The sequence below is a fragment of the Carassius carassius genome, chromosome 2 (assembly GCF_963082965.1).
Source record: "Carassius carassius chromosome 2, fCarCar2.1, whole genome shotgun sequence".
NCBI lineage: Eukaryota > Metazoa > Chordata > Actinopteri > Cypriniformes > Cyprinidae > Carassius > Carassius carassius.
Genome location: NC_081756.1, coordinates 3,518,338 through 3,545,798, shown reverse-complemented (window position 1 = coordinate 3,545,798; position 27,461 = coordinate 3,518,338). Strand labels below are relative to the sequence as shown.

The 27,461-nt window shown below is 42.5% G+C and overlaps 1 protein-coding gene across 1 annotated transcript in view; it reads right to left on the bottom strand.

The window, feature by feature from the left end:
- The window catches only part of LOC132095946 (uncharacterized), a 60,684-nt gene that overhangs the window by 8,089 nt on the left and 25,134 nt on the right, over positions 1-27,461 (bottom strand). The window contains exons 4-6 of the mRNA XM_059501042.1: positions 17,897-18,003; positions 7,463-7,552; positions 7,314-7,381 (exon numbers count right to left, since the gene is read on the bottom strand). Of these exons, the coding sequence (XP_059357025.1) occupies positions 7,314-7,381; positions 7,463-7,552; positions 17,897-18,003 (265 nt within the window). The remainder of the gene's footprint in view (positions 1-7,313; positions 7,382-7,462; positions 7,553-17,896; positions 18,004-27,461) is intronic.

Below are 27,461 nucleotides of genomic sequence, written 5' to 3'. Positions count from 1 at the left end.
ACTTCCCCATAGGCACTTCACCGCAGGCACTACATTTCTCACATAGCTTTGTCCCTTCATCACAGTTAATTGCACACCTGTTATTGCACTTAGCTGTCTCCACTTCCTTCATTATTCTGTCAGGTCAAGTCACCATTAACACTCCAGAGTCAGGTCAAGTCACCATTAACACTCATGAGTTAAGCACTAACACAGTTAGACTTCACGAGTCAAGTCAAGTCACCGTTGATCTTCATGGGCAAGGTCAAGTCACCAGTGTTCTTCATGGGCAAAGTCAAGTCACCAGTGTTCTTCATGGGCAAAGTCAAGTCATCGATGATCTTCATGGGCAAAGTCAAGACACCGATGATCTTCATGGGCAAAGTTAAGTCATTGATGATCTTCATGAGCAAAGGCAAGTCACCATTGATTTTCATGAGCAAGGGCAAGTCACCGTTGATCTTCATGAGCAAGGGCAAGTCACAGTTGATCTTTATGAGCAAGGGCAAGTAACCAATGATCTTCATGAGCAAAGTCAAGTCACCAATAATCTTCATGAGCAAAGTCAAGTCACCTTTGATCTTCATGAGCAGAGTCAAGTCACCGTTCATCTTCATGAGCAGAGTCAAGTCACCGTTTATCTTCATGAATCCAGTCAAAACGCCACGGAACTACCAAAGTCTCTTCACATCTCTGCTGAACTTCCAGGGTCTCTCCACGTCTCTGCTGAACTACCAGAGTCTCTCTTGCGTCTCTGCTGAACTACCAGAACCTCTCCACGTCTCTGCTGAACTACCAGAGCCTCTCCACGTGTCTGCTGAACTACCAGAGCCTCTCTGAGTTTCTGCTGAACTACCAGAGCCTCGTCACATCTCAGCCAAACTCCCTGAGCACTCGACTTATCCTGTCGTGGCCACGGAGGCCATCCAAGAACTCAACACCTGCCCTGTCATGGCCATGGAGACCATCTACCATCTCCTCAGGGCCACGGAGGCCACCCTTAACCTGTTAATGTTCTCTATTTCAGGCTTACCTAACCAGACTTGCTCTCCTGTGCCATCGATCCCACTGTGGTGGTCTTGGCGCCGCCCTTGTGGGCACCTGTCTCGACCGCACGGCTGTGGTAGTCTTCTGTGCTGCCCTGGTGGGCTTCTGTCTCGACCGCATGGCTGTGGTGGTCTTCTGTGCCTCCCTGTAGGGCTTCTGTCTCGACCGCATGGCTGTGATGGTCTTCTGCCCCGCCCTGGTGCTCTTCTGTCTCGACCGCACAGCTGTGATGGTCTTCTGCGCCGCCCTGGTGTACTTCTGTCTCGACCGCATGACTGTGGTGGTCTTCTGCGCCGCCCTGGGGGGCTTCTGTCTCCACCGAACAGCTGTGGTGGTTTTCTGTGCCGCCCTGGTGGGCTTCTGTCTCAACTGCACGGCTCCAGTTCCACCTTGCTCCACCCTGGATTCCTGCCCTGTCGGCTCAGCCTGGGCCCCTGATGTTTCTGTTCCCTCCTGGCCTTGTGTTTTGTTGTTGTTTTGTTTTTGTTTTCTCTCTGTTTCCCTCTATGGACCTGGCCCTCTGTCCCTCCCCTTGGTCCTCCACCGGTCCACCTCCCTCCTGGTCTCCTTGTTGTTGTTTAGTTTTTGTTTTTTGCACTTCCTGTCTCGGTTTCCCTCTGTGGACCTGGCCCTCCGTCCCTCCCCCTTTTCCTCCACCAGTCCACCTCCCTCCTGGTCTCTGTGTTCCTTGGTTTGCTCTTGTGTTCAGGTGGAGTATCTGGAACCTGCTCAGTACAGGAGGGGGTAATGTCACAGTGTCGGGTCTGTGTTTCCCTGTGTGTCCGCTAGTGGTCTCACTTCCCCATAGGCACTTCACCGCAGGCACTACATATCCCACATAGCATTGTCCCTTCATCACAGTTAATTGCACACCTGTTATTGCACTCAGCTGTATCCACTTCCTTCGTTATTCTGTCTATATATACCGGTCTGTTTTCATTCTGTTCCATGGAGTCCTTATTTTCCACCACCCAGTTTTCTCACGTTCCCTTGTGGTTTCTAGTTTCTTGTTTCATGTTTGTTGCTCGGCTCAGCCCTGGGCCCCTGAAGTTTCTGTTCCCTCCTGGCCTTGTGTTTTGTTGTTGTTTTGTTTTTGTTTTCTCTCTGTTTCCCTCTATGGACCTGGCCCTCTGTCCCTCCCCCTGGTCCTCCACCAGTCCCCCTCCCTCCTGGTCTCCTTGTTGTTGTTAGTTTTTGTTTTTTGCACTTCCTCTCTCTGTTTCCCTCTATGGACCTGGCCCTCCGTCCCTCCCCCTAATCCTCCACCAGTCCACCTCCCTCCTGGTCTCTGTGTTCCTTGGTTTGCTCTTGTGTTCAGGTGGACATCTGGTAGCTGCTCAGTAGAGGAGGGGGTAATGTCACGGTGTCTGGTCTGTGTTTCCCTGTGTGTCCGCTAGTGGTCTCACTTCCCCATAGGCACTTCACCGCAGGCACTACATATCCCACATAGCTTTGTCCCTTCATCACAGATAATTGCACACCTGTTATTGCACTCAGCTGTCTCCACTTCCTTCATTATCCTGTTTATATATACCGGTCTGTTTTCATTCTGTTTCATGGAGTCCTTATTTTCCTTAGGTTCTTGTTTCATGTTTGTTTTGTAGTGTTCTATTGTGAAAAAAATGGACTCCCAAGAAGCAATAGCTTATAAATAGGGGTCCATTCCACCATTTAATTGTAAACATCTAGCTATAAATGTGAGATTAATCAATATTTTAACATAACTGGTGCAGCCATCAGCCAATCACATTACTTTCTAGTGTTGCATGAATGCAATTGGCCTGTGCCTGTGATCTGATTGGCTGACACTTGCATTGGCACTTAAAGTTGAGAAATCTTCCTTTTCTGCCATGAGCAATAAGAGTAAAGCGACGGAACACATATTTCAGTTTGTTAACGTATGATGTCACCAATTCAAAGTAAATGAGAAGCGTTAACGCCGATGCCCCATGTGAATGCACCGTAACTGATTCAATCTATCTTGAGATAATATTTATTATTTTGTGCGCATGTCTGTTTTTTTTTTTGTTTTTTGTTTTGTCTTTCAGAAATGTGGAAATGTACAATTTGGGGACTTGCAGTTTCTGCATGGTCTTTATTGCTAAAACACAAATAAATGCACTACACACTTGATCGTAGTCAGAGGTATCCTTGCACATATTCAGACTGTCCGTGTACATTCAAGACATGGAATGCTATACTTATTCAGCTTTTGAGCTTAGTGCAACACCAACAAGAGAGATGTTCTTTGTTGGTTCATGGTTGGTCCATTGCATATGGTGACTTTGAAAAGTGCATGCATAAAAGGTGATGTGCTGAATTTACATGTATTAAAAAACTGCTTATGTCTGTTTCCTTTAAACCATTACTTTTGTTGCATCTTTTAAATTCTAACTTACAACAAATTGATCGGTTTTGAACATTTTTTTTTTTTTTTACAGAATTACCACAATGCCAACTTCAATCCGGCAAAAAATTATTCTTGGAGAAAACAAATCTTTGAGGGAGATCCTTCAGGATGGCATGTCTACTTCTGTTGGTGATTGCAAAGCAGTGTAATCTCAAAAGGAAATTTTAGATTGCAATTCATGGACCCATACTTTGATAATGACTTCATGAATCTCATGTCCACATCTGAAATCCAAGACAAAAGTACCTTCTCCATCTACTTCAACAAACTCTGAATCTTCTGCAAGTTTTTCTTCTGCAAGTAGTTAAAAACATGGCTAAAATAAATCAATGTGACTGCAGCCTGAATGCTGGCTCATTATTGGCCACCTCCTGTGTCAGCATCACATGTATGTGTTGTGCTGCTCACATGTTCAGCTTTCGCCAATACTGAGTTGGCGTTCAGATGTAAACAAGGAAGTCTGCAGGAACTTAACTATATATGACAATGATTCAAATTGTTAAATAAAGTCATTATTTTTGTTTTGTCTTTGCACATAATTTTATTTTTCGCTTCATAACATTAAAGGGATAGTTCACCCAAAAATGAAAATTCTGTCATTTAATCACCCTTTTTTTTCAAAACTATATGTTTTTTAGTCCTGCTGTACACAATGGAAGATATTTGGAAGAATAAGCAGATGTCGCCTACCATTGATTACCATATAATTTTATTATTATTTTTTTTCTACTTTGGTAGTCAAAAGAATGGCGAGATCTGCTTGGTTACAAACATTCTTCCAAAAATCTTCCTTTGTGTACTGCAGAACTAAAAAAATTTTGGAACAGATTAGGAACAACTTGAGATGGAATAAAGGATCACAGAATTTTCACTTTTAGGTGAACTATCCATTTAAGATGAACCACTGAAATCATATGGGCTATTTTAAACATGTTTTTAACTACCTTTCTGGGAGTCAAAAGGTGCAATGACGTTGATGCCTTTGAGTGGATCAGATCAAGAGTCTTTAAACTAGAGTTTCTGTATTATTCATTAAGTAAATTGAATAATTGTGTGTCTGAACCAGATGCTACAGATTTATATGTTCTTATTTGCATCTTTAGACTGATGACAATGAAGTGAAGAGAGTGGATAATAAAATCTCTTTGTGCCTACCTGAATGAAGAACCTAGCAGACTGATTTTGCAGTTTATAGTGAGTATGTGCTTTTTTAAAATGTTTTATTTTCAAGGATTCTAAATGCTTTGTTAAAGTTAATACACATGAATTTAAAAGTACTGTTTTTTTAAATATCCACTCTAGGATACAGACAATGCCACTGCACAGGAGGGTATCCAGGAGACTGTGATGGGGATTTTTGTCACAAGACTGGAAGGTTCAGACATAGAAGAAAGCCTAGCAGATGTTGGCGTGGTGTTTGAGGGGCAAAAGGTTCTTTAAGACCTTAGTAGTGTCCCATTTGCAGCAGCCAAGTTGATGGGACTTATATATGGACTGAATTTGAGCTACCCTCCTGAACTGAGGTATACTTTTGAAGCACTGCAAAAGTTGATTCTGGAGCTTGATGGCAACAAATTATCCGATAAAGAGTGAGAGAAGAAAGAAAAGCAGTATTCAGATTTTTTGATTGCAGGTCACTTGCTCTTGTCCATGTTAAAAATGGTTACACTTTGAAGCTGCCGATTTGGTGCTTAGTGCATATGTTATTTTCCATAAAATATACAATAAGAAATTAAGTTGAAAAGCATATTCAGCTGTAAAATAAACAAACTTATAACAACAATATCATGCAATCGATCGATTAAAAAATAATCACATATTCTTTATGTAATTAATTGCTATTAATTGCATATTGATGTATTTATTTTATCATAATTTCACATTGAACCTCCAAATTGAAGAAATGAAGAAATAACATAAATATGGTATATTTTAAATACAGTTTAATGGCATATTTTTACTAAGTAGCCTACTGTTTATAAAGGCCAGTATCATTGATATTGAAGTTACTGATATCTCTATTAAATTAAATTTCCCTCAACGTTAGCCAATAATTATTATTTTGCCACAATATATATTATTATATCTCGCTAGAAGACATGACCTATAGCACGTTTAAATCGTTAAATCGATCGTTTAAACAAGAGTTGCAGATCTCCCATAATCCCATCACATGAGTGTCTGTTGGTGTCTTCCTTTTCTTTTTAGGGTGTGAAACAATGGCCCAGGCTAATGTTGCCACCTTGTGAACAAACTAATTAGAACAAAAACTATTTGAGGCATGTGTGCGACTCTTCCCCCGGCCAGATGAAGATGATTGCGGGGCCGCCAATTGAATAGCCCTGCTTTGACCATTAAAGGGTTACAAAAGCTTTGTTCGTCTTCAAAACACAATTTAAGATATTTTGGATGAAAACCGTTAGGCTTGAGACTGTCCCATAGACTGCCAAATAAATAACTGTGTCAAGGTCCAGGAAAGTATGAAAGGCATCGTGAGAATAGACCATCTGCCATCAGTGCTTCAACCATGACATGAAGCGACAATTTTTTGTACATGAAGAAAACAAAAATAACAACTTAATTCAACAATTCCTCTCCTCTGTGTCTCTTCAAATCAGTGAAGCGCTATTTTGGCAATTCTGAACTGTACGCAGGCGACTTACACTCTGCTGTGCCAGCCACACTGCGCTGATGCATTGTTTGCTTTCAAACGAAAGCATAAACATATTTTAAAAATCTATGCTTGTGGTACAGCTGACACAGAAGAGCGTACGTCGCCTGTGCACTGCTAAGATTTGTCAAAATCAGCATAGCTCAATTTTGGCAATTCTGAGCTTTACACAGATGGCGTACACGCTTCTGTGTCAGCCATGCTGCGCCTATGTTTTATTTGCTTTCAAGCCAAATTGAAAATACAAGTAAAAAACATATCTTTGTGGCGCGACTGATACAGAAGAGTGTGCACCTCTTGTGTACTGTGTACTGCTCCTATTTGTCAAAATGCTGCCTTGCTGATTTGGAGAGACACAGAGGAGCTAAATTGTTGAATAAACTAGTTATTTTGCTTTCTTTGTGTACAAAAAGTACTCTCATCGGTTTGGAACGACATGTGGGTAAGTGAATTATAACAAAACTTTCATATTTTCAACTCTCTAACCCTGTCATGTGACTGGTCTTAGTAGATTCCTTGGATCATGCCAATAACATCTACACCCGCTATGCAGTAGTTGGCTGCACTTCCTGTTCATAATTTTGGTTTTCTTTATAAAACCCTTTTTTTTGTTCTCCTCCTAGTCCATTGATCTTATTTTAAAAAAAATTGACTCTAATCATCTTCAGACCATGCTGGCAATAAGTTATGCATTTCATGACGATATACAAAGCGGGTTTGATTTGCTGCTTCAACAGATTTCATGGCATGATGCAAATGTGCATCTGAGGTTGTGTCTCTGCAAAGCACATTGACACCAAACCTTGTGTGTCATTGTCACCTCACACTGACCATGCAACATCAATTTGATATAAAGTGATATACTACTAAATCATATTACTAGTGATTGTATTTATGATTTTCTGCGTTTTTGAATACAATTATCCTAAAATGTGTTTAATTACTCATTGCTGCAGTTAGTGTGATATTCCCTGCCATGCTTAGCTCATTCTTTTGTCACTGTTGTGCTTGGTCCCTTAAATGTACTTGCAGTTATATGGCTATAATTATCACATACATACTATATGAGACCTAGTAATTACAATTGGTTTAGTTATTACAAACAAAACTAAATTATTTTTATGTATGTATTTTAACCCAGTGTGTCCACATTTGTAATGTAAAAGAATGTTAATGTCTATTTATGACTATTTTTTGTTTGTTTACCTTTTCTGCACCGTTGAGTATCCAAAATCCCCTAGATTGATGTAGCCATCTTCAGTCAGATAAATATTCTATAATGACACCAGAAATATCAACAATTACACACATTTGATTTGGTGAAAAATGTTTAATTGAGCTTGAACAGTGTCTACCTGAGGTTTGATATCTCTGTGAAGAATATTCCTCCTCTCTTCATGAATATACTGCAGGGCCAGACAAATCTGAACACACCAGTCAAGAATCTGCACACATATTATACACATGGACAAAGATGAAAGCGTCACTCTTAATAAAAAAAGATGCATCTTTACTCCCACAAGGTTGACTATTTTTTCTGCTGTACAATATAGGCTATGTTTCATTAAATGTTGTGTACTGAATTTGGTCCTTTGAGATATAGTACATAACCCACATTAAGTGAATGCTCAGAGAAGAGGTGTTCTTGATCATAAGCAAAAATTGGTTTTCTTGGATAAATTCTTGCAAGAAATTACAGCGATTATAGGCCACTTCTTGATACAATGAATAAATAGTCTTGTTCTTGTTTGTTTATTTTTAAAGCATATTTATACAACCAAGGCTGCCCAAAGTGCTGTAAAAGCATAATAAATAAAAAAGGACACACTTGGTACTGTAATAAGGAAGGGGCGAGGAAGCAAATGCAAGTGTAATAATGATTTAATGAATATGAAGCAGATGACAGAGGAACCAACAGGACAACTGGATGGAGAGAGAGAAAGTCACGGGTGGCCAGGAGGTGGAACTGGACAGCAGGAGAGCGTGACACAGGAACTGAGATGGGCGATGTTGAGGTGAGTGGATAGGGTTCCAGGAGTGACGCGTTCCAGCGTAGTGAAGAAACATGCATAAAACAAGGACAAGAAACCAGGCATGCACACATGGAGCTTCAAATAATGATCTGACAAACACAAGACGAAAGACAGGGCAATAAGTAGAGAGCAGGTAATGAGTGGCAGCTGGTGCTGATGAACAATTAACGGAGACGCCCACATGAAACTATCAGTGCAGACGAGAGACGCATATAACTCCACCCACATAGTGATTAACAGAGATGACGGTTCTACCAAACGTGACAAATACATTCACATTTAAACACCAATTAATATTACAACTCTGGCTGATTAAAAAACAAATGGTAATAAATGACCTTTTGACCTTTTGACATTTTAAACAATTAAATAGTCTGAGCAGATCTTATATGCATAGGCAGTGCATTTTAGAGTTTGGGGGCTGAAAAGCACTAAAAAAGTAGTTGTAACGAGTTACATTTAATTCGTTACATATACTTGAGTAATTTTTAGTGTAACTAATATCTTTGGGGTATATTTAAAGATGGATATTTTTACTCTTACTTAAGTTAATTTTTGGGGAAGAATCTGTACTTTTACTTCGTTACTGTTGGTGACGCTACTCTCGTTACGTTACTGTTGGCGATGCTACTCTCGTTACTTTATCTTAATGCAACAAGTTATAAATGCCACGGCTCGCTCATCTCATTTCCAGTGTCACACTCTCCTGCTGCCTCTCCTCACCGCCACTTCCTGGATCACCATCGGACATTGTCACTCCCCAGATCGCTATCAGACTTCGCCTCACCTACCTATCATCCTGTTTCATGTTAATTGTTTGTTTGACTGCCTCATTAAATACCATTGACTTGCATTTGCTTCCTCCCTTTCTTCCACCGTTACAGAACACTCTGACCTAACATGGAAGCAGCAAGTTCCACATCACTCTTGGATTTCATTCACCACAGCGTCACCTGCATGGATCAGCAGCAGGAGAGCATCATCAACACTGGACGCACTATCCAAGTGCTGGTGACACAGGTGTCCGAGCTCAAACAGCAGATCCAACAGCTGACCACTACCACCGCACCAGCCCATTCCCCCGGCTATCCCCGAGACCCACTACCGGCCGGAACCATGCCTTCCTGTGCCGGAGAACTACTCTGGTGAGCCCATGTTAAATGTTCCATGCATTTCTCTCTGCAGCCTCGCACCTTTGAGACTGACTTTACTCTGCGGAAGAGCCGTTCTGTGGGGGACGGTGGTGTGGGAGAACCGAAACCAAGGCTGCGCCTCGTTCCACTCCCTCTCAGAAGAGATGAAGAGAGATTTCAACTGGCCCGTGACCAGCAAGGAGGCGGCTCGAGAGCTCACGGACCTCAAGCAGGAGAATCACTCCGTGACGGACTATTCCATCCAGTTCCAACGGACTCATCGACTTGGCGGTTCGCTTGGATGCTCGTATTGACCGACTGGGGGCTCAGGCCTGTCACACACATCTTCCTGGCACCCCTGAGAATGGCAACTCGAGCAGGGAGAACACGGCCAGTCCCGTCGTCGATCACGAACCCATGCAGGTGGGTAGAGCTCTACTGACCCGTGAGGAGAGAGAGAGGCGGAGGTCCCGAGGACTATGCCTGTATTGCGGTGGCTCTGGTTATCTTCTACTTACCTCCCCTGGTTAGTCAAACACAACCCACGAGTGGATTGGGGTTCCAACACCATCACTTTGTGGAGTGAACGTTGTCAAGAGTTTTGTCTGGTTTCTGCTTGTCCTGCTGTGTCTGTTTCTGTTTTTCAGGAGGTACCTGGACCTGAAGGAAGTGTTCAGTAAGACCCAGGCTGCTTCTCTCCCTCCGCATCGTCCCTATGACTGTGGCATAGAGTTAGTTCCAGGTAAGTCCCCGCCTAAAGGCAAGCTTTACTCTCTTTCCATTCTGGAGAGGGAGGCCATGGTTAAATATATTTCTGATTCTTTAGCATCGAGGTTCATCCACCCTTCCTCTTCTCCAGTGGGGGCGGTATTCTTTTTTGTTGGTAAGAAGGATGGTTCCCTGCGACCTTGTATTGATTACTGAGAGCTGAACAACATCACGTATATATACGTGGTATATATACGTATATAATACGTATCCTTTACCGTTGATGTCTTCAGCATTCGAGAGGTTACAGGGAGCATCCATCTTCACAAAACTGGATTTACGCAACGCTTATCATTTGGTCCGCATTAGGAAGGGGGATGAGTGGAAAACCACTTTTAACACCCCTAGAGGGCACTTTGAATACTTGGTGATGCCCTTCAGACTCTCCAACTCGCCAGGGGTTTTCCAAGCACTCGTTAATGACGTTTTGATAGACATGGTATATCAGTTCATATGTTTACCTGGATGACATACTGATTTTTTTCCTGGTCTCTCCAGGAACATGTGCAACACGTCAGATGAGTGCTACAGAGATTACTAGAGAATGGACTTTTTGTCAAGGCGGAGAAATGCATATTTCATGCACAGTCTGTTCCCTTCCTAGGTTACATCATCTCGTCTGAGGGAATACGTATGGATCCTGACAAGGTAAATTATGACATTGGTAACAAAGTCAAGTCAAAGTCACCTTTAATTATATAGCGCTTTAAACAAAATACATTGCGTCAAAGCAACTGAACAACATTCATTGGGAAAACAGTGTCAATAATGCAAAAATGATAGTTAAAGGCAGTTCATCATTGAATTCAGTTATGTCATCTCTGTTCAGTTAAATAGTGTCTGTGCATTTATTTGCAATCAAGTCAACGATATCGCTGTAGATGAAGTGTCCCCAACTAAGCAAGCCAGAGGCGACAGCGGCAAGGAACCGAAACTCCATCGGTGACAGAATGGAGAAAAAAACCTTGGGAGAAACCAGGCTCAGTTGGGGGGCCAGTTTTCCTCTGACCAGACGAAACCAGTAGTTCAATTCCAGGCTGCAGCAAAGTCAGATTGTGCAGAAGAATCATCTGTTTCCTGTGGTCTTGTCCTGGTGCTCCTCTGAGACAAGGTCTTTACAGGGGATCTGTATCTGGGGCTCTAGTTGTCCTGGTCTCCGCTGTCTTTCAGGGATGTAGAGGTCCTTTGTAGGTGCTGATCCAGCATCTGGTCTGGATACGTACTGGATCCGGGTGACTGCAGTGACCCTCTGATCTGGACACAGACTGGATCTGGTGGCCACGGTGACCTCGGAACAAGAGAGAAATAGACAAATATTATCGTAGATGCCATTCTTCTAATGATGTAGCAAGTACATAGGGTGTTATGGGAAGTGTTTCCGGTTTCGGTTTACCTAATTAATGCAGCCTAAAAATCCTTTAACGGATTTGGATAATAAAAGCATATTAGTATGTTATGTGTATGCCAGGTTAAAGAGATGGGTCTTTAGAGTTTTGAGAACGTAGCGGACGTAGAGGATTATAATGTAAAAGGAGCTCATTCAAATACTGAGGTGCTAAACCATTCAAATAGTAAAAAGTAATAAGCAATATTTTAAAATCTATAAGATGCTTGATAGGGAGCCAATGCAGTGTTGACAGGACCGGGCTAATATGGTCATAATTCCTGGTTCTAGTAAGAACTCTTGCTGCTGCATTTTGGACTAGCTGTAGTTTGTTTACTAAGCGTGCAGAACAACCACCCAATAAAGCATTACAATAATCTAACCTTGAGGTCATAAAAGCATGGATTAACATTTCTGCATTTGACATTGAGAGCATAGGCCGTAATTTAGATATATTTTTGAGATGGAAAAATGCAGTTTTACAAATGCTAGAAACGTGGCTTTCTAAGGAAAGATTGCGATCAAATAGCACACCTAGGTTCCTAACTGATGACGAAGAATTGACAGAGCAACCATCAAGTCTTAGACAGTGTTCTAGGTTATTACAAGCAGAGTTTTTTGGTCCTATAATTAACACTCCTGTTTTTTCAGAATTTAGCAGTAAGAAATTACTTGTCATCCAGTTTTTTATATCGACTATGCAATCCATTAGTTTTTCAAATTGGTGTGTTTCACCGGGCTGCGAAGAAATATAGAGTTGAGTATCATCAGCATAACAGTGAAAGCTAACATCATGTTTCCTGATGATATCTCCCAAGGGTAACATATAAAGCGTGATGAGTAGCGGCCCTAGTACTGAGCCTTAAGGTACTCCATACTGCACTTGTGATCGATAGGATACATCTTCATTCACTGCTACGAACTGATGGCGGTCATATAAGTACGATTTAAACCATGCTAATGCACTTCCACTGATGCCAACAAAGTGTTCAAGTCTATGCAAAGGAATGTTGTGGTCAATTGTGTAAAACCCAGCACTAAGATCCAGTAAAACTAATAGAGAGATACACCCACGATCAGATGATAAGAGCAGATCATTTGTAACTCTAAGGAGAGCAGTCTCAGTACTATGATACAGTCTAAATCCTGACTGGAAATCCTCACATATACCATTTTTCTCTAAGAAGGAATATAATTGTGAGGATACCACCTTTTCTAGTATCTTGGACAGAAAAGGGAGATTCGAGATTGGTCTATAATTAACTAGTTCTTTGGGGTCAAGCTGTGTTTTTTTGATGAGAGGCTTAATAACAGCCAGTTTGAAGGATTTGGGGACATATCCTAATGACAATGAGGAATTAATAATAGTCAGAAGAGGATCTAGGACTGTAATCTAATATATTAACAGAGAGTTGTTGGCCGTCAAAATAGCATTGGAAGAGTGGCGTCATTAGTTGGAGGGGTCGGAGGAACCTTTCATCGTCTGGACAATCCCAAGAACTTAGAATATATTAGAACTGCCAAAAGACTCAACACTTTTTTTTTCGGTCGCTTTGATTGTTCCTTATCATACCACCTGGGTTCCAAAAACGTCAAACCTGATTCTTCCGAACGACCGGTGATTATAGTCATCTCATCCCTGGTCCCACATCACTCTAGATTTTGTTACCGCCCTTCCGCCCTCTAATGGCATGACAGTCGTTTTGACAGTAGTGGATCGATTCTCGAAGGCGGCACATTTCATTCCCTTGCCCAAATTACCCTCAGCCAAGGAGACAGCGGTTACTGTAATTGATCATGTCTTTCAGTTACATGGCCTCCCGGTAGATGTGGTTTCTTACAGGGGATCCCAATTTGTTTCCAAATCTCGGAAAGAGTTTTGTAAATTATTAGGAGCGACTGTTAGTCTGTCTTCGGGTTATCATCCACAGAGCAATGGTCAGTCTGAGCAAGCCAACCAAGATTTAGAGAGAACGTTGCGATGTTTAGTCTCCAAGAATTCTTCTTCCTGAAGTAAACAACTCTCTATGGTTGAGTACGCTCATAACTCGCTACAAGTGTCACCAACGGGCCTCTCTCCGTTTGAGTGTAGCATAGGTTACCAGCCACCTGTTTTTCCTAGTCTGGAATCTGAAGTCGCGGTCCCTTCCGCCCACACTTTTGTCCAAAGGTGCCACCTCACATGGACCAGAGCCCATGAGACTCTGCTCCAGGTGAGGGCGCGCACCAAGGCCAAGGGCGATCGCCCCCAGTCTAAGCCTCCCATATATGTTGTGGGTCAAAAAGTGTGGCTTTCTACCAACAACATTCCTCTCCGCTCCATTTTTTAATAAGATAGTTCACAAATTTATTGGCCCGTTCCCTGTCACCAAGATTATTAGTCCAGTGACAGTCCACCTCAAACTACCTCCGGCGTACAGGAGGATTCATCCCACCTTCCATGTGTCCAAAATTAAACCTGTGTTTTATGCACAAATTAACCCGCCCACCCCGGTTCCCCCACCGCCGCGACTCGTAGATGGGGAACCCACCTATTCGGTCAATCGTATTCTGGACTCGAGACGGAGGGGAGGAGGATTCCAGTACTTGGTGGACTGGGAGGCTGTTCATTCACTCCCTCCAACCTACAATTCCTGCCAGCACAGAGACTCAAACCAGCAACCTTCTGGTAACTAGTCCAGCTCTCTAACCATTAGGCCATTAGATAAGTATATTATACTTTATACTTATTCTTTTATAATGGTTATATTGTTAATTAAAACTGACTACAAAAAAGGCAGAGTTGTGCTTGTCAAATTTTATTTTTAATTATAGGCTATACAGTGAAGATTATCAGAGTATACAGTATGTGCACATATTACCTAAACCACATATTAATGTTTTATATTTTTAAATGAAAACGAAATAGGTTTTGTTTTACATTTTTGAAAAAAATGACAAGGCGATGATGCTTGATATAATTTTGTTTTATTGTAATGAGTGTACTCTGTGATGAGTGGGGCGGGGCTTAGAGCCGTGGGAACGGGGCGAGGCCGGTGGAGTGATTGGAGATGAGTGACACCTGCTCGACCCACCGGTCTCGAGTCCCACGGAGGAGATGGAAGGATATAAAACAGGAGCGATGACAGTGACAGACGAGAGAGGACCAGGCCTGGAGACCGGTGGGTCGAGCAGGTGTCGCTCATCTCCAATCACTCCACCGTCCTCGACCCATTCCCACGGCTCTCGGTCCTGCCCCACTCATCACATACTCATTGCATGAACCATATTTTTGTGAGCCTATTAGTATTTTAAATGAAAAATAAAAAAAAGCAATGCTGTTCGATAAAATATTTTGTTTCACTGTAATTAATGTATGTTCCCTGAACTGCATTTTTGTGGCTATTCATATGTTTAAATGGAAACGAAAAGAGGCAGTGGTGTTTGATATCATATTTCACCGTATTGTATACATACAGTGTAGATAACTGGAGTAGCCAAAGTGATCTGACTGACGTTATCAAGTACACTGCTGTTCCACTTGCAGAATTACTGGACTTGCGTCCTCCCATGACCAGGAGTTCACACTCCCGAGTCGAACAAAACTCTGAAAAACATTTTTTCCTCCCATCCCAATTTTTTTGTCCATTTAGGGGCTCCATAGTGAGTAAGACCTTAATTTTGTAAAAGTAACTTTGTTTTTGCATCATTTAAAAGCAGGTGCCACTCTTGAAGCCTTGCATTGTGTAAGTGGCCGATTTTCCTCTTAGCAGCATGAAAAACAGTATTTTTGTTTTATTCAAATTGTCAATGCGTTATAAACAGAATAAAAAATAAAGAGCTCTCCCATTACAACGACCAGAGCTGTTTTCCCCTTTGCTCTGAGTTCAGTTTGTGTATTATACAACTGTTGCAATTCATTTCTTTTCACAAATAATTGAATGTTTCTTTTTTTCCAAGTTTTTGAAACAGTTTTTCAATCTAACTAAAAATTGTAGAATAGTTCAATGATCAAATTCAAATGTACATGCCTCAACCAGGGTTCTAAATTAACACCCACCAACCCGCCAAATGCGGGTTAAAATTAATTTTGGCGGGTGTTAATTAAAACTTACTTGCCAGTTTGGCTGGTGATCCATGGCATGAGGCTCTCTTCTCGGTCATTTATCCCCCTGGCAGCACTTCCTACATTTCCCATGAACACCATAGACATCATGATGTCTATGATGAACACTGTGCTGTAATGCTACGTGATGACGTTTCATATGCCCATTGGCTGCACGCAGTTTGCTGTTAAACCAGCGCGAAAAAAACGAATAGAGCGTCCATCAGAAAACACAAGGAAGAAGAACGAATGGAGGCAGAGCAGGGAACATAGACTGAAAGAGGAGGGAGTTAGCTATTAAAGAAAAAAATAAGATTAAACTAAATGCGGCGGTGGTTGGGACAGATTTCTGGGGGCGAAAAGAGGAACGAGGCAGGGGATGAGGATATTAAGGAGCCCCGCACGTCACCTGTAGGAGAAAAAACAATCAATCCGTGGCGACGGTTTTGCAGTCCGTCCCCTCAGTTTATAAACCGTACTCACGAATTCATAAACAGTTCCTTCGGTTTAACAAACCGTGCCCACAAATTTTCAATCCGTGCGCTCAGATTTTTTAAACCGCACCCTCGGTTTTTTAATCTGTACCCACGAATTCATAATCTGCGCGCACACTTTCGCAATCCGTTCCCGATTTGTAAACCGTACTCACAGATTCATGCAGCAAGCTCCTACGTGTTAACATACAGTTTTAATGAATATTATTATGTGGAATGGGTCTACAACAAAGTGTCTTAAGTGATTCTCTATCAAGTGTAGTACGAGGTGGAATACAAAGATTTAATAAGAAAGATGTGCATCAAAATCTTGTTAAATTTGTGATAATCTTATAATAGCACTTGATTATTATTGTACAATAAACCTGCCATTGATACTGACTCTGGAGTAATTTTTTTTCCTCTTTTGTAAGTTGTTTTGGATAAAAGATTCTTATGCATAACCTGTATATTAATATATAATAATGATACAAATAAAAAGAAAGTTATTTTTATAATTTTAATTTGCAGGCTAAATAAATGATTACAAGACATTAAAAATATTTGTCATAAAATAATTCATGAATTGCTTTATTTCTAAATAACCTTTGACAGTTTTGGAAATGCTTGTGTACAATTCTTTCTTAAAATGAAGACCTATTTTTATGATTGTATTATACTAAGCTAAACCCATCCCACCCCACTTGCCATGTTATTATTAAATAATTAGGCCAAAAATAACATTGCATTCAGTTAGAGAGAAAAGGAATGAAAACATAACCGGCATATTATTTGTTTTGTATTGCTTTTTACCCTTAATTTCATCTTCTTTTTAGCGTTTATTTTTTTGGCCATAAAACACAGGCAGCTGTGTCTTATCCTATTGGTGATTAATGTAAAATAAACGCTAAAAAGAAGACTATTTTGTGAATGCTGATCGTGGTCTCGTTGGATATATACTATGAAAAATAATGTTTAATAAACAGAAATGAATCTGCCGGTGGGGGCGTGCCAGTTTACAAATCCGTGGGAACGGATTACGAAAGTGTGCGGTTTATAAACTGAGGGGACGGATTGCAAAACCGTCGCCACGGATTGATTTTTTTCTACTAAAGGTGACGTGCGGGGCTCTGTATTACGGACAGAGAAACAAAGAAAAGAAAATTTAATGCCAAATGGCTGACGGGTCATGAATGGCTTGTGTTTGATCACAAGAATGTCGTAATGCTTTGTCAGGATTGCCGCATGTAAATTACGCGAAAGAAAAAACAAAACAAGCAATTTCGTGGTGGGAACTAATCATTTTAAATTTGAGTCAGTGTATATTTTGTTGTATGCATTGTACTTTATATGTGTTTTTCTTGCCAACAATGTTAATAAAACGAATGCAATAAATCAAATGCATTCAGTGGCACTCATAATTTGTTATTTTTACAGAAAAAAAAATGGCTAGTGGACATTCTGATTGGCTGGTAACTTTAGAAAGTTACCAGCCACATTGGCTGGTGATCAAAAAAGTTAATTTAGAAGCCTGGCCTCAACCATGAGAATGCAATATGATTGTTGAGAACTAAAACCAGGCTGACCGAGCAAGATGAACTTGGGTTAAGACATGCATTTTTTTGTGTTAAATAATGGTACAAATGCCAGATAACTGACTACCAAAAACATTACTAAATCAACTTGCACTTTGCATTTCATTTAAATACTATTTGCCAATAAATTTTGCATCTGAAAATAAAACTCATTCAAATGTATATGGAATAAAATCTCTCCCAAAATAACTATGTCCCTGCTTTCTCATTTATATTTTTTCACTTTAGTCTTTTATAAATTTTGGCAGTAGTTCTTAATTCCAAAATTAAAAATTAACGAGAGTACATTTGCCCAGAGTATGTATGCCTAGACACTCACCTGTTGTTCTTCAAAAAACCCTCTTTCTTTCTGTGCTTTCATCCTCTCATTAAGATCTCCTCCTGCACAATACTCCATCACAATGTAAAAGAACTCAGCTTCTTTATCTAAATGAAAAAAAAATGCAGGCAAACATTAATTCAATTAATAATAAATTTATTTATCAGTGTAGCTTCATGTTACAGCCAGCAACTACACGTTTTTGCTTCTTTAATCTCTATACCGTAAGTGTTCATTGTTAGTTTTGTTTAAATCTGGGACAAAATAAACACTTTACTTTTGTAATATAGGAACATTATTTTCCTCTGTTCTAATATTTAAATGAAACACACCTTCAAATGATTCCACATAAGAAACAATATATCCACAGTCTATGTTCTTCAAGATCATGACTTCCTTTTGGACTCTCTCCATCTCCTTCCTCTGAGGGGAACAATTGTGGTGTGTTTTGTTGTTGTTGTTGTTGTTGTTGTTGTTTGTTTTAGCAAAAAAAAATAATTTCCATTTAAAAGTGACTTTCTTATAGCAACTGAAAAATGGCAACTTAGCTTTTTAATAGCAAACAAAATATGCAATTAATATGGTCAATGTTTAAGTAAATTCTTGATTTACTAAATGCTTAATTGTACTTACATCTGTTGAATTCATCTGTTTCACCACATAAGAATCTCCATCTGAGTTGGTCACCAGAAACACTTTTCCTGTAGCCCCACTTCCAACTTCTTCCTGCCTGGTGTATCCATGTTTATCCAACACTCCTATAATCAAGATTTAGAGTAATTTCTACAAAATACACTGACCATTAGAGACCAATGGAGAGATTTTTGAAACTTTGAATCAACTGAACAAATTAGAGATTTAAAGGTCCCGTTCTTCGTGATCCCATGTTTCAAACGTTAGTTAATGTGTAGTGTTGTTGTTAGAGTATAAGTAATATCTGTAAAATTCTAAAGCTCAAAGTTCAATGCCAAGCAAGATATTTTATTTAACAGAATTCACCTACATCGAACGTCCAGTTAGGACTACATCCCTCTACTGCCTGCAGAATGACGTCACTAAAACTGTTTTTTGACTAACCTCTGCCCACAGGAATACACAAAAAAGGGGGCGTGGTATTGTTGCACTCGCACAGAGAAGGAGGAAGAGTTGCGTATGAAGAGTGCGTTTGTCGCCATGTCGTCGAAAAGCTGTTATTTTCATGTCTGCGTCCAATCACCTTTGTTTGGCCTTCCCAGGGACGCTGTACTTGGAGATCAATGGTTATAATCCACATGTAAAACTATGTGCAGCACATTTTGCTGAGGACAGCTTCCTCAATCTCAATCAGTTTAATGCCGGAATCGCACAAAGATTATTCTTGAAAGATGGAGCAGTTCTTTGTCTGGAGAATGCGTTGTTTATGGACCACAACCGGTAAGTTCATTTTATTATTTAAGTTGGTGCGTTTAACAATTTCTGTAACTTATTACACAAAGGGCAACACTGTTTAGCTTTGTTAACTAGATGGTAGGGCTGTGCAAAAAATCGAATGCGATTTTCATGCGTATCTCGTCAGTAAAGGCGTTCTGTGATTAGAAGTACATCTCCAGCATGTGTGTTCAGATCAGGATTGCCAGGTTTTCAAAACAAATCCTGCCCACTTGAAAGTGAAAAGTGAAAGTGACTCCTTCAGAAAGTTTCCTTTGCTTTTTCTCAAAACTAGTCCAAAACTAGCCCAATCGCGTTTCCAAGAGGGCAGTGTATGCTAAGCTGCTGTCGAATCACAACACAGGAACCGCTGGCACAATCAAAACTCGTTATGTATTTCTGAAGGAGGGACTTCATAGAACAAGGAAGTTATCAGCCCGTTCTTATGACAGTGAAAACAGCTGTATACAGTTAATTCTGTGAAAAATACTGGTTTTTTTTTTACACGCGAAACATGAACACGTTATATTGCACACTGTAAACAAAATCAAAGCTTAAAAAAAGCACGAAAAACGTGACCTTTAAAGATAAACTTGCATGCATATAAATTACCATGATCTAACACTGAGAGGAAATAACTTTGTATAATTCTCTTTCTCGGTTCAAAAGGAAAACATTTCTTTAGATGAAAAAGAAAACCCAATTTTAGTCTAAGCGTTTTTTTTTTTTTTTTTAGTTTTCAATATGTACATAAAATCCCATATACCCAGGTATTTGTTACAATTTTAAGTTTGACACTGACAGTTACTAACTGAAAAGATACTTGCAATAACTATATAGCTTGATTCACTGAATGTGCTACTGTGTCATCAGCATATAAATTAATTCTAGCTGAGGTTATCAAGAAGATAGTATTCAAACTACAATTTATAAAATTACCTGTCAAGTTTTATACATAAATCACAGATGAAGTGTATTGGGAAAGTAAATAAATAAATATATTTTATATTGTCCCTTTTTAGAATGATATCTAGTATGTTAATAATGCTTTTAATAGGTAATTCTTTGCCTGTAGGTTATAAATAATTTGTGCAAAAGTTAATAGTAAAAATGTGCTAAATATCGTCCCTTGACTGCAGCCTACTCTCATCTACCATTGCCATCAGATTGTGGTTTCTGAGGAAGATTTGAAGCTTTGTGCTGCCAACATGAATTCCATATTTATGATGCTGATATAAAAACTAATGTTGCTCAAATTCAAAATTACATTTATACTCACTGGTCATACTAGAAGATACATCCTTGCTTTGATCTGATAAACTGCTGTCATGACTGGCACTGGAGAGTCTGCGATTCTGAGCCATCTTTAGGGAAAAAAACAACAACGGAATCTTAATGAAGTATCCACCATTTTAAGTATTATTGATAGATGTTCAACATATAAAGCTACTGAATAATGTAAGATCTCCTTAATCTTGAAAGTGTGTAAGAGTACCATTCAGTTTATCAATTAGAAATTAGAAATTAGAAAGAGCTACAGAGGTGAAACTGATCTATTATCACAAAAACACAAAGGTGAAAAATGCAGCATATGCACTATAATGTCTAGGTTACGTATGTAACCCTCGTAACCTGAAGGAGGGAACGGAGACGTTATGTCAGAAAGAGACTGACGAATGGGGATCTCACCTGAGAGCCCAATCACCTTCGAGTGGTTACAAAACGAGCCAATGGTACACAGAGTACCTTGGTCTGTGGAATTTGCATCGAGAGCTCCGCCCCGCATTGCGAGTATATAAGGAGCAGCACGAGCAAATCACACTCAAGTCTTCGCTGAGGAGCTGAGCCGAGCGACCCGGCTGTTCAGCGTAACAGCGAGGTGTCAAAGGGACGTTACCTCTTCCCTTCTTCAGGGAACGAGGGTTACATGCGTAACCAAGTTGTCCCTTTCAGTCGGTCACTTTCTACATTACGTCAGAAAGAGACTGACGAATGGGTCCCTTACAAAACGACACATGGCTGTCTTCCAGTGACCCGTGTGAGTGATATCACCCTGTCGTGAGGCCAGCACGAGTGAGGGCCTATAGCTGACACAGAATAAACTGGGTAGCATTTTCCAGCTGGACATATGCTAGCAGGCTGCCTGCTCGTAGGAGGACTTACAAAGGCAGGTATCAACCAACAGGTGGTGATACACATGAACTCTAAGGTAGCCAGCCCGCAACTCCTAGTTGAGTGAGCTCTCACCCCCAGGGGGCATGGCAGGTCTTGAGCCTGATAAGCCAGGACAGTAGCATCCACTATCCAGTGGGATAACCTCTGCTTGGAGACAGCCTTTCCCTTCTGCTGGCCTCCGTAACAAACAAAGAGCTGGTCTGAGGTCCTAAGGCACTTAGTTCTGTCTACGTAAGTGCGAAGCGCACATACTGGACAGAGCAGTGCCAGGGCTGGGTCTTCCTCAGCAGCGCTTGCAAGTTCACCACCTAATCTATAAAGGGAGTGGTGGGAACTTTGGGCATGTACCCAGGCGGATTAAGCCTCCTGGCCCCTGTCAGGAACCTGATGATCAGATCATCAGATCATCTTCCGGCGAGACTTACCATCAACAAGGTCATGGTGAGCCAAAATGGTGGCCACATAGACCTTCAGGGTAGAAGGAGACAGCCTTCATGTCAACCCTTCCTAAAGAAAGGGAAGCACTGACCCAATCGGGCATCTCTAGGGGTCCTCACAACATGAAGAGCACCAAGTGATGAAGAGGTTCCACTTAAAGCATAGCATAGGTGTCTGATGGACACAGCTTTAGCTGAAGTGATGGTAGCTACCACCTGAGGTGCCGAGTTACCTAAAGCTTCCGTGACCCGTCCAGAACCCACACATGTAGATTCCATAGATTGGGACGTGGGTGCCAGAGGGTGCCCATTTCTGAGAAAGAAGGTCACTCCTCAGAGGAATTGGTCAGGGAGGGGCTGTGGCGAGGAGTACAAGTTCAGGGAACCAGGTCCGGTCGGGCCAAAAGGGCGCAACCATGAGGACCTGCTCCTCGTCCTCCCTGATCTTGCACAACGTCTGTGCGAGAAGTCTCACCGGGGCGAACGCATACTTGCACAGGCCCAGCGACCAGCTGTGCGCATGAGCATCCAAATTTCAAGGGTGCCTTCGGTCAGGGAGTAAAACAACTGGCAATGGGAATTTTCTGGAGAGACAAACAGGTCTACCTGAGCGTCTCAGGAACGCTCCCAAATCAGTTGAACTGACTGGGGGTGGAGTGTCCATTCCCCGGGACGGGACTGTTGCTGTGAGAGCTCGTCGGCAGCACGATTGAGCCTGCCCAGGATGTGAATGGCACGAAGCGACCTCTGATGCCTCTTACTCCACAAGAGGAGATGGCGAGCGAGTTGCGACATGCGGCGGGAGAGTAGACTGCCCTGACGGTTGATGTACGCTATGGTCACAGTGTTGTCCGTACAGACCACAATGTGCTTGTCCTTCAGCAGGGCCCTGAAGCGGTGCAGAGCAAGCCATACTACAAGCAACTCGAGGCAACTGACATGCCACTGAAGTCGGGGTCCTGTCCAGGAGCCTGACGCAGCATGCCCGTTGCACATGGCACCCCAGCCTGTGGCAGAGGCATCTGTTGACACCACAACATTTTTGGACACAGGTTCTAGGGGAACACCAGCCCGTAGAAATAGGAGATCCAGAGGCAGGCCGGATTGACGGTCACACGGAGCGTGCCCTGTTGCCATGCCCATCTCGGGACTCGCTCTTGAAGCCAGTGCTGAAGTGGTCTCATATCCAATCCAATCCACTTTACTTATATAGCACAATTTAAACAAACAGCAAGGTTACCAAAGTGCTTTACAGAGATCAAAATCTAACACAAAAACACACAACATAAATAAAATAGCATCAATAGTAACAGCGACAAAGAAGACCACGACAGCTCTTATGGTGAGTCAAAAGCCAGGGAATAAAAATGTGTTTTTAACCCTTTAGGCGTCAGAGGTTTTTTCCTAAAACGTTCGATTTTGATATCTTAAAATTGATAAAAGATAGAGACTTTCTTTCAATTATAAAAATATTAAGGATGAACCAATGTTTCTGTAGGGATTACATTTTTCCATCTAATTTGCATATTATGACATCATATGGGGTGGTCATCTTGAATTATAGAATTTTCATGAAAAGTCACATGTTTAAATGATAAAATGCAGCACTTCTTTCCCCCCAAAATGTCCCTCACCTTCTGTGTGCTATATTGCACAATACTGAATGCTCAGGTGAATAGTAAGTAGTAACCAAACTGTGTAAATCATTACTAATAAATGGTAGAAACAAACCAAATGCATGTAGCGGTTGGGATTTTCAATTTACTACATACAGCAGGCACTCTGATTCAATCTATGGGGCACATATATATTATTCATATGACACACAAACATAAGTAGACAAGACCTGTTTAGTTTAAAAGCTATGCCCCACGTCACATCGCCTCATGGCCAGATCTGCCTCACGCTTGCACCAAGAGTGCACAGCTCGGACTACTGTCATTGTCATTGCGACTCCTCACCTTGCCTCCTAACTGTCCTATGAATACTTCGACCTCGTCTAACATACCCAGTGGCATTAGACAAAGTCTCCACTACAATACTGTCGCCGCGAATGCGGAGAGGCGCAGTCAGAAGACAAATATACATGTCTAAGTGCAGTAAAAATCTCCCGCCTCGTCCCCGCAACAATATGCCTGCTAATTTCACGATGAACACTCCGACCCCGGCAAACATTGTTCACACCTCTGACATTTGGCAAAGGACCATCTACATTGGGCAAAGGATTCACCGTTTGTGCTTGGTGTAGGGCTATGCTTTCACTTTCAGTATCACCGTCAACTTCTGAATGCAGATATTCCCCTTCACAATCAGTGTCCGCGAATAGAAGTCCCAACACTTCATTGCGGATTTATTGAAGCTTTATTGATGCTATTAGATAATAATAATAATGATAATAATAACAATAATGATAATAATAATAATCTAATGCCAATACTCGCTGACATTGACAATATTGCTCTGATAAAATGGCTCACTCTCACACTAGCTCCGCTTTTGTTCGCACTGATTCAATGCGCTCTAGCTCGAAGATTTTGTATAGAAGCATGACGGTTTTTTGAGTCAGAGATGAAGTATTATATGTCTGCCATATGGTGCAGGGGAGGTCGCATGAAATTTGACACCCTATTTGACAAAATCGTCCGTTTTATTCAGTGCCGCATCTTGTCGAGTAAACTCGACCGTGGCGCCAAGAGGGTTAAACGAGAATTAAAAAATGTGGAGGGTGGGCGCAACTTTAATATGCAGTGGTAAATCATTCCACAATTTGGGAGCAACTGCTGAAAAAGAGTGGTTTCCTCTGGTCTTTAGCCTGGTCCTGGGCACATTCAGCCGCAGCTGATCACCAGACCTCAGTGACCTTGACGGGGTGTAAATATGCAGGAGCACTGAAATGTACTGGGGTGCTAACCCATTTAGGGACTTAAAAACAAACATTAAAATCTTAAAATGTATTCTAAAATATACAGGTAGCCAGTGGAGCGAGGCCAAAATAGGAGTAATGTGTTCTTGTTTCCGGGTTCCTGTTAACAGACGAGCAGCTGCATTTTGGACCAACTGTAGGCGTGAAAGGGACATTTGGTTCACGCCAGTGTAAAGTGCATTACAGTAGTCCAAACGGGTCGAAATAAAATCATATGAAGTAACCGTGTAGTATGACTGCCGCTGCGGATGCCTTATACCCCAGGAGCCTCTGAAACAGTTTCAGTGGAACCAGTCTCTTGCCCTTGAGTTGTCTCAGGCAATTCAGCAGTGACTGTGCGCGCACTAAGCTGCACGAAACATGACGACCGAGTCTATTTCCATACCGAGAAAAGAGATACTCTGTAGGGGAGAGGTTGATCTTTTCCCAGTTGACCCGAAGTCCCAGCTGGGCGAGGTTTCTGAGCACCAGATCCCTGTGCTTGCACAACTGCACTCGAGAGTGAGCTAGAATCAGCCAGTCATCGAGGTAGTTGAGGATATGGACACTTCGTTCCCTGAGAAGAGCCAGGGCTCCCTCCGTGACCTTCGTAAAGACACAGGGTGACAGGACCAACCCGAATGGGAGAACCTTGTACTGAAATGCCTGCCCCTCGAAAGCAAACCGAAGAAACGGTCTGTGTCTAGGAGGAATGAAGACATGAAAGTACGCGTCCTTCAGGTCGATTGCTGCAAACCAATCCAACGGACGAATGCATTCGAAAATGCACTTGGGCGTTAACACCTTGAACAGAAGTCTGTGAAGAGCTCGGTTCAAGGCACACAAGTCCAGGATTGGCCATAATCCACCTGTTTTCTCGGGTACTATGGTACTTGGATACTTCTTGGTCAGCTGGAGGGACCGGCTCTATCGCGCCCTTTGCCAGCAGGGTCCTGACCTCCGCGTGCAGGATGACCATCATCGTGCGAACACGACTTGGGGGACGCCGGGTGAACTGAATCACGTAGCTGAGCCAGATCGTTCGGATGAGCCAGCGGGGATGGCCTGGGGAGCTCTAGCCAGGCTCCCAGAAACCGATCCAGCAGGGTCAAGAGAACTACAGGCATACCCACGGTGGGGCAGCAAGGTGGAACAGACAGCCCTGGCATGGGAGGCATAGTGTCCCTTAGCGGGGCTTCCCTAAGAGGGAATGAGAAGGCAAAGCGTTCTCGAGCCGGCTCTGCATGGAAACTGGCAAGGGAAGCGGGAAATGAGAGCAGCAAGGAAGCACATCGCCAACTGTCGTTCGCGGCCTCTTGGGACCCGGAGGTAGAGGAAACAGCTCTTTTAGTGAAGGTTTGGGTACCACTGGCTGCGGGGCCAGTGGCGGAACAAAAAGAAGACGAGAACAAAGGATTCTCCCCCGGCCCTCCTCCGGGGGAAGGAGTGGTCCTGCTACCATCTCCTGATGAGCTGAGGTCGGTAGCGGTGAGCGCATCCTGCAAAAGCACTGGGTCAGCACTGCCCCCGTGCAGCTCTTTGAGCAGCTTGGCCTGGTAGACGTGAAGGGTGGCCATGGCATGCAGGGCAGAAGTGACCTGACCGGCAGCTCTGTAAGCCTTGGCCACAAGCTTACAGAACTTACAGGCCTTGGAGGGAATCTTGGGACCACCACCCCATACAGAGGTGCTCTGAGGACACAATTGCATCGCAACAGAATGCTCCACTGGGGGAATCCCAGCATACCCCCATCGAGGGCAGTGAATGTGGAGGAAGCACCTGAACGGTTTCGGGCAGTTAAAGGGGCCTTCCATGAACTGGTCACTGCCTGGTGAACTTCAGGAAAGAAAGGAACCAGCGGGGGGTGCTGGCGATCAGCACGAGGATTCCACTCAAACCCGATGCTCTCAGCTGCCCGAGAAAGCATGGCTGTCAGTTCGTGATTGGACTCGAGCAATGCTGGCACTCCCAAGGGAAGCAATGCAGCCGATTCCTCATCTCCCAAGGACTCAAGCCCACCTTGTGTTGCGGCCATCGACATAAGGTCTTCCTCCTGAGCCCCGAATGAGATGTCAGGAGCCTGAGAGGGTCCAGCAAACTCATCCAGAAACTCTGCGGCGTTTGTGAGGGGGGTGTGGCCCGAGGAGGCTGGCTCGTAGGGGAAGCCCACAAGGTAACCCTCAGATCACCCTGGCCACCAGCCGAAGTAGCCCTCTTATGAGAAGAGGAGCTAGAACGGGGTGTGGCAGAGGGGACTCTATACCTTTTAAGGTAATCTAGTCTCGATCTTAAAGCTGAGATGGTCACGTCCCCTAAATGAGAAACTGAGTAATTCACAAATGCATTCTCAGCGTGCTGAAAGCCCAGACACGTGACACAGCAATCATGGCCGTCACAAGGAGCGATATATTGACCACACCCAGAAACACACGGGCGAAATTACATCTTTAAAAAGATGCAAAATCAGCCCGATCATTCTTTTAGCTCGATAGAAAAAGCTCTTTTAGTGGTCCTGAAGCACTCAGGGGAACGCGGGAGGTGACGCAGGAAATCCAGACGAACCGCTGAATCGTGCCATCACACCAACACCAGCTGACTCGCTTGTAATACTCCGATGAAAGCAAGCGATGTGCTTGGCTCAGAA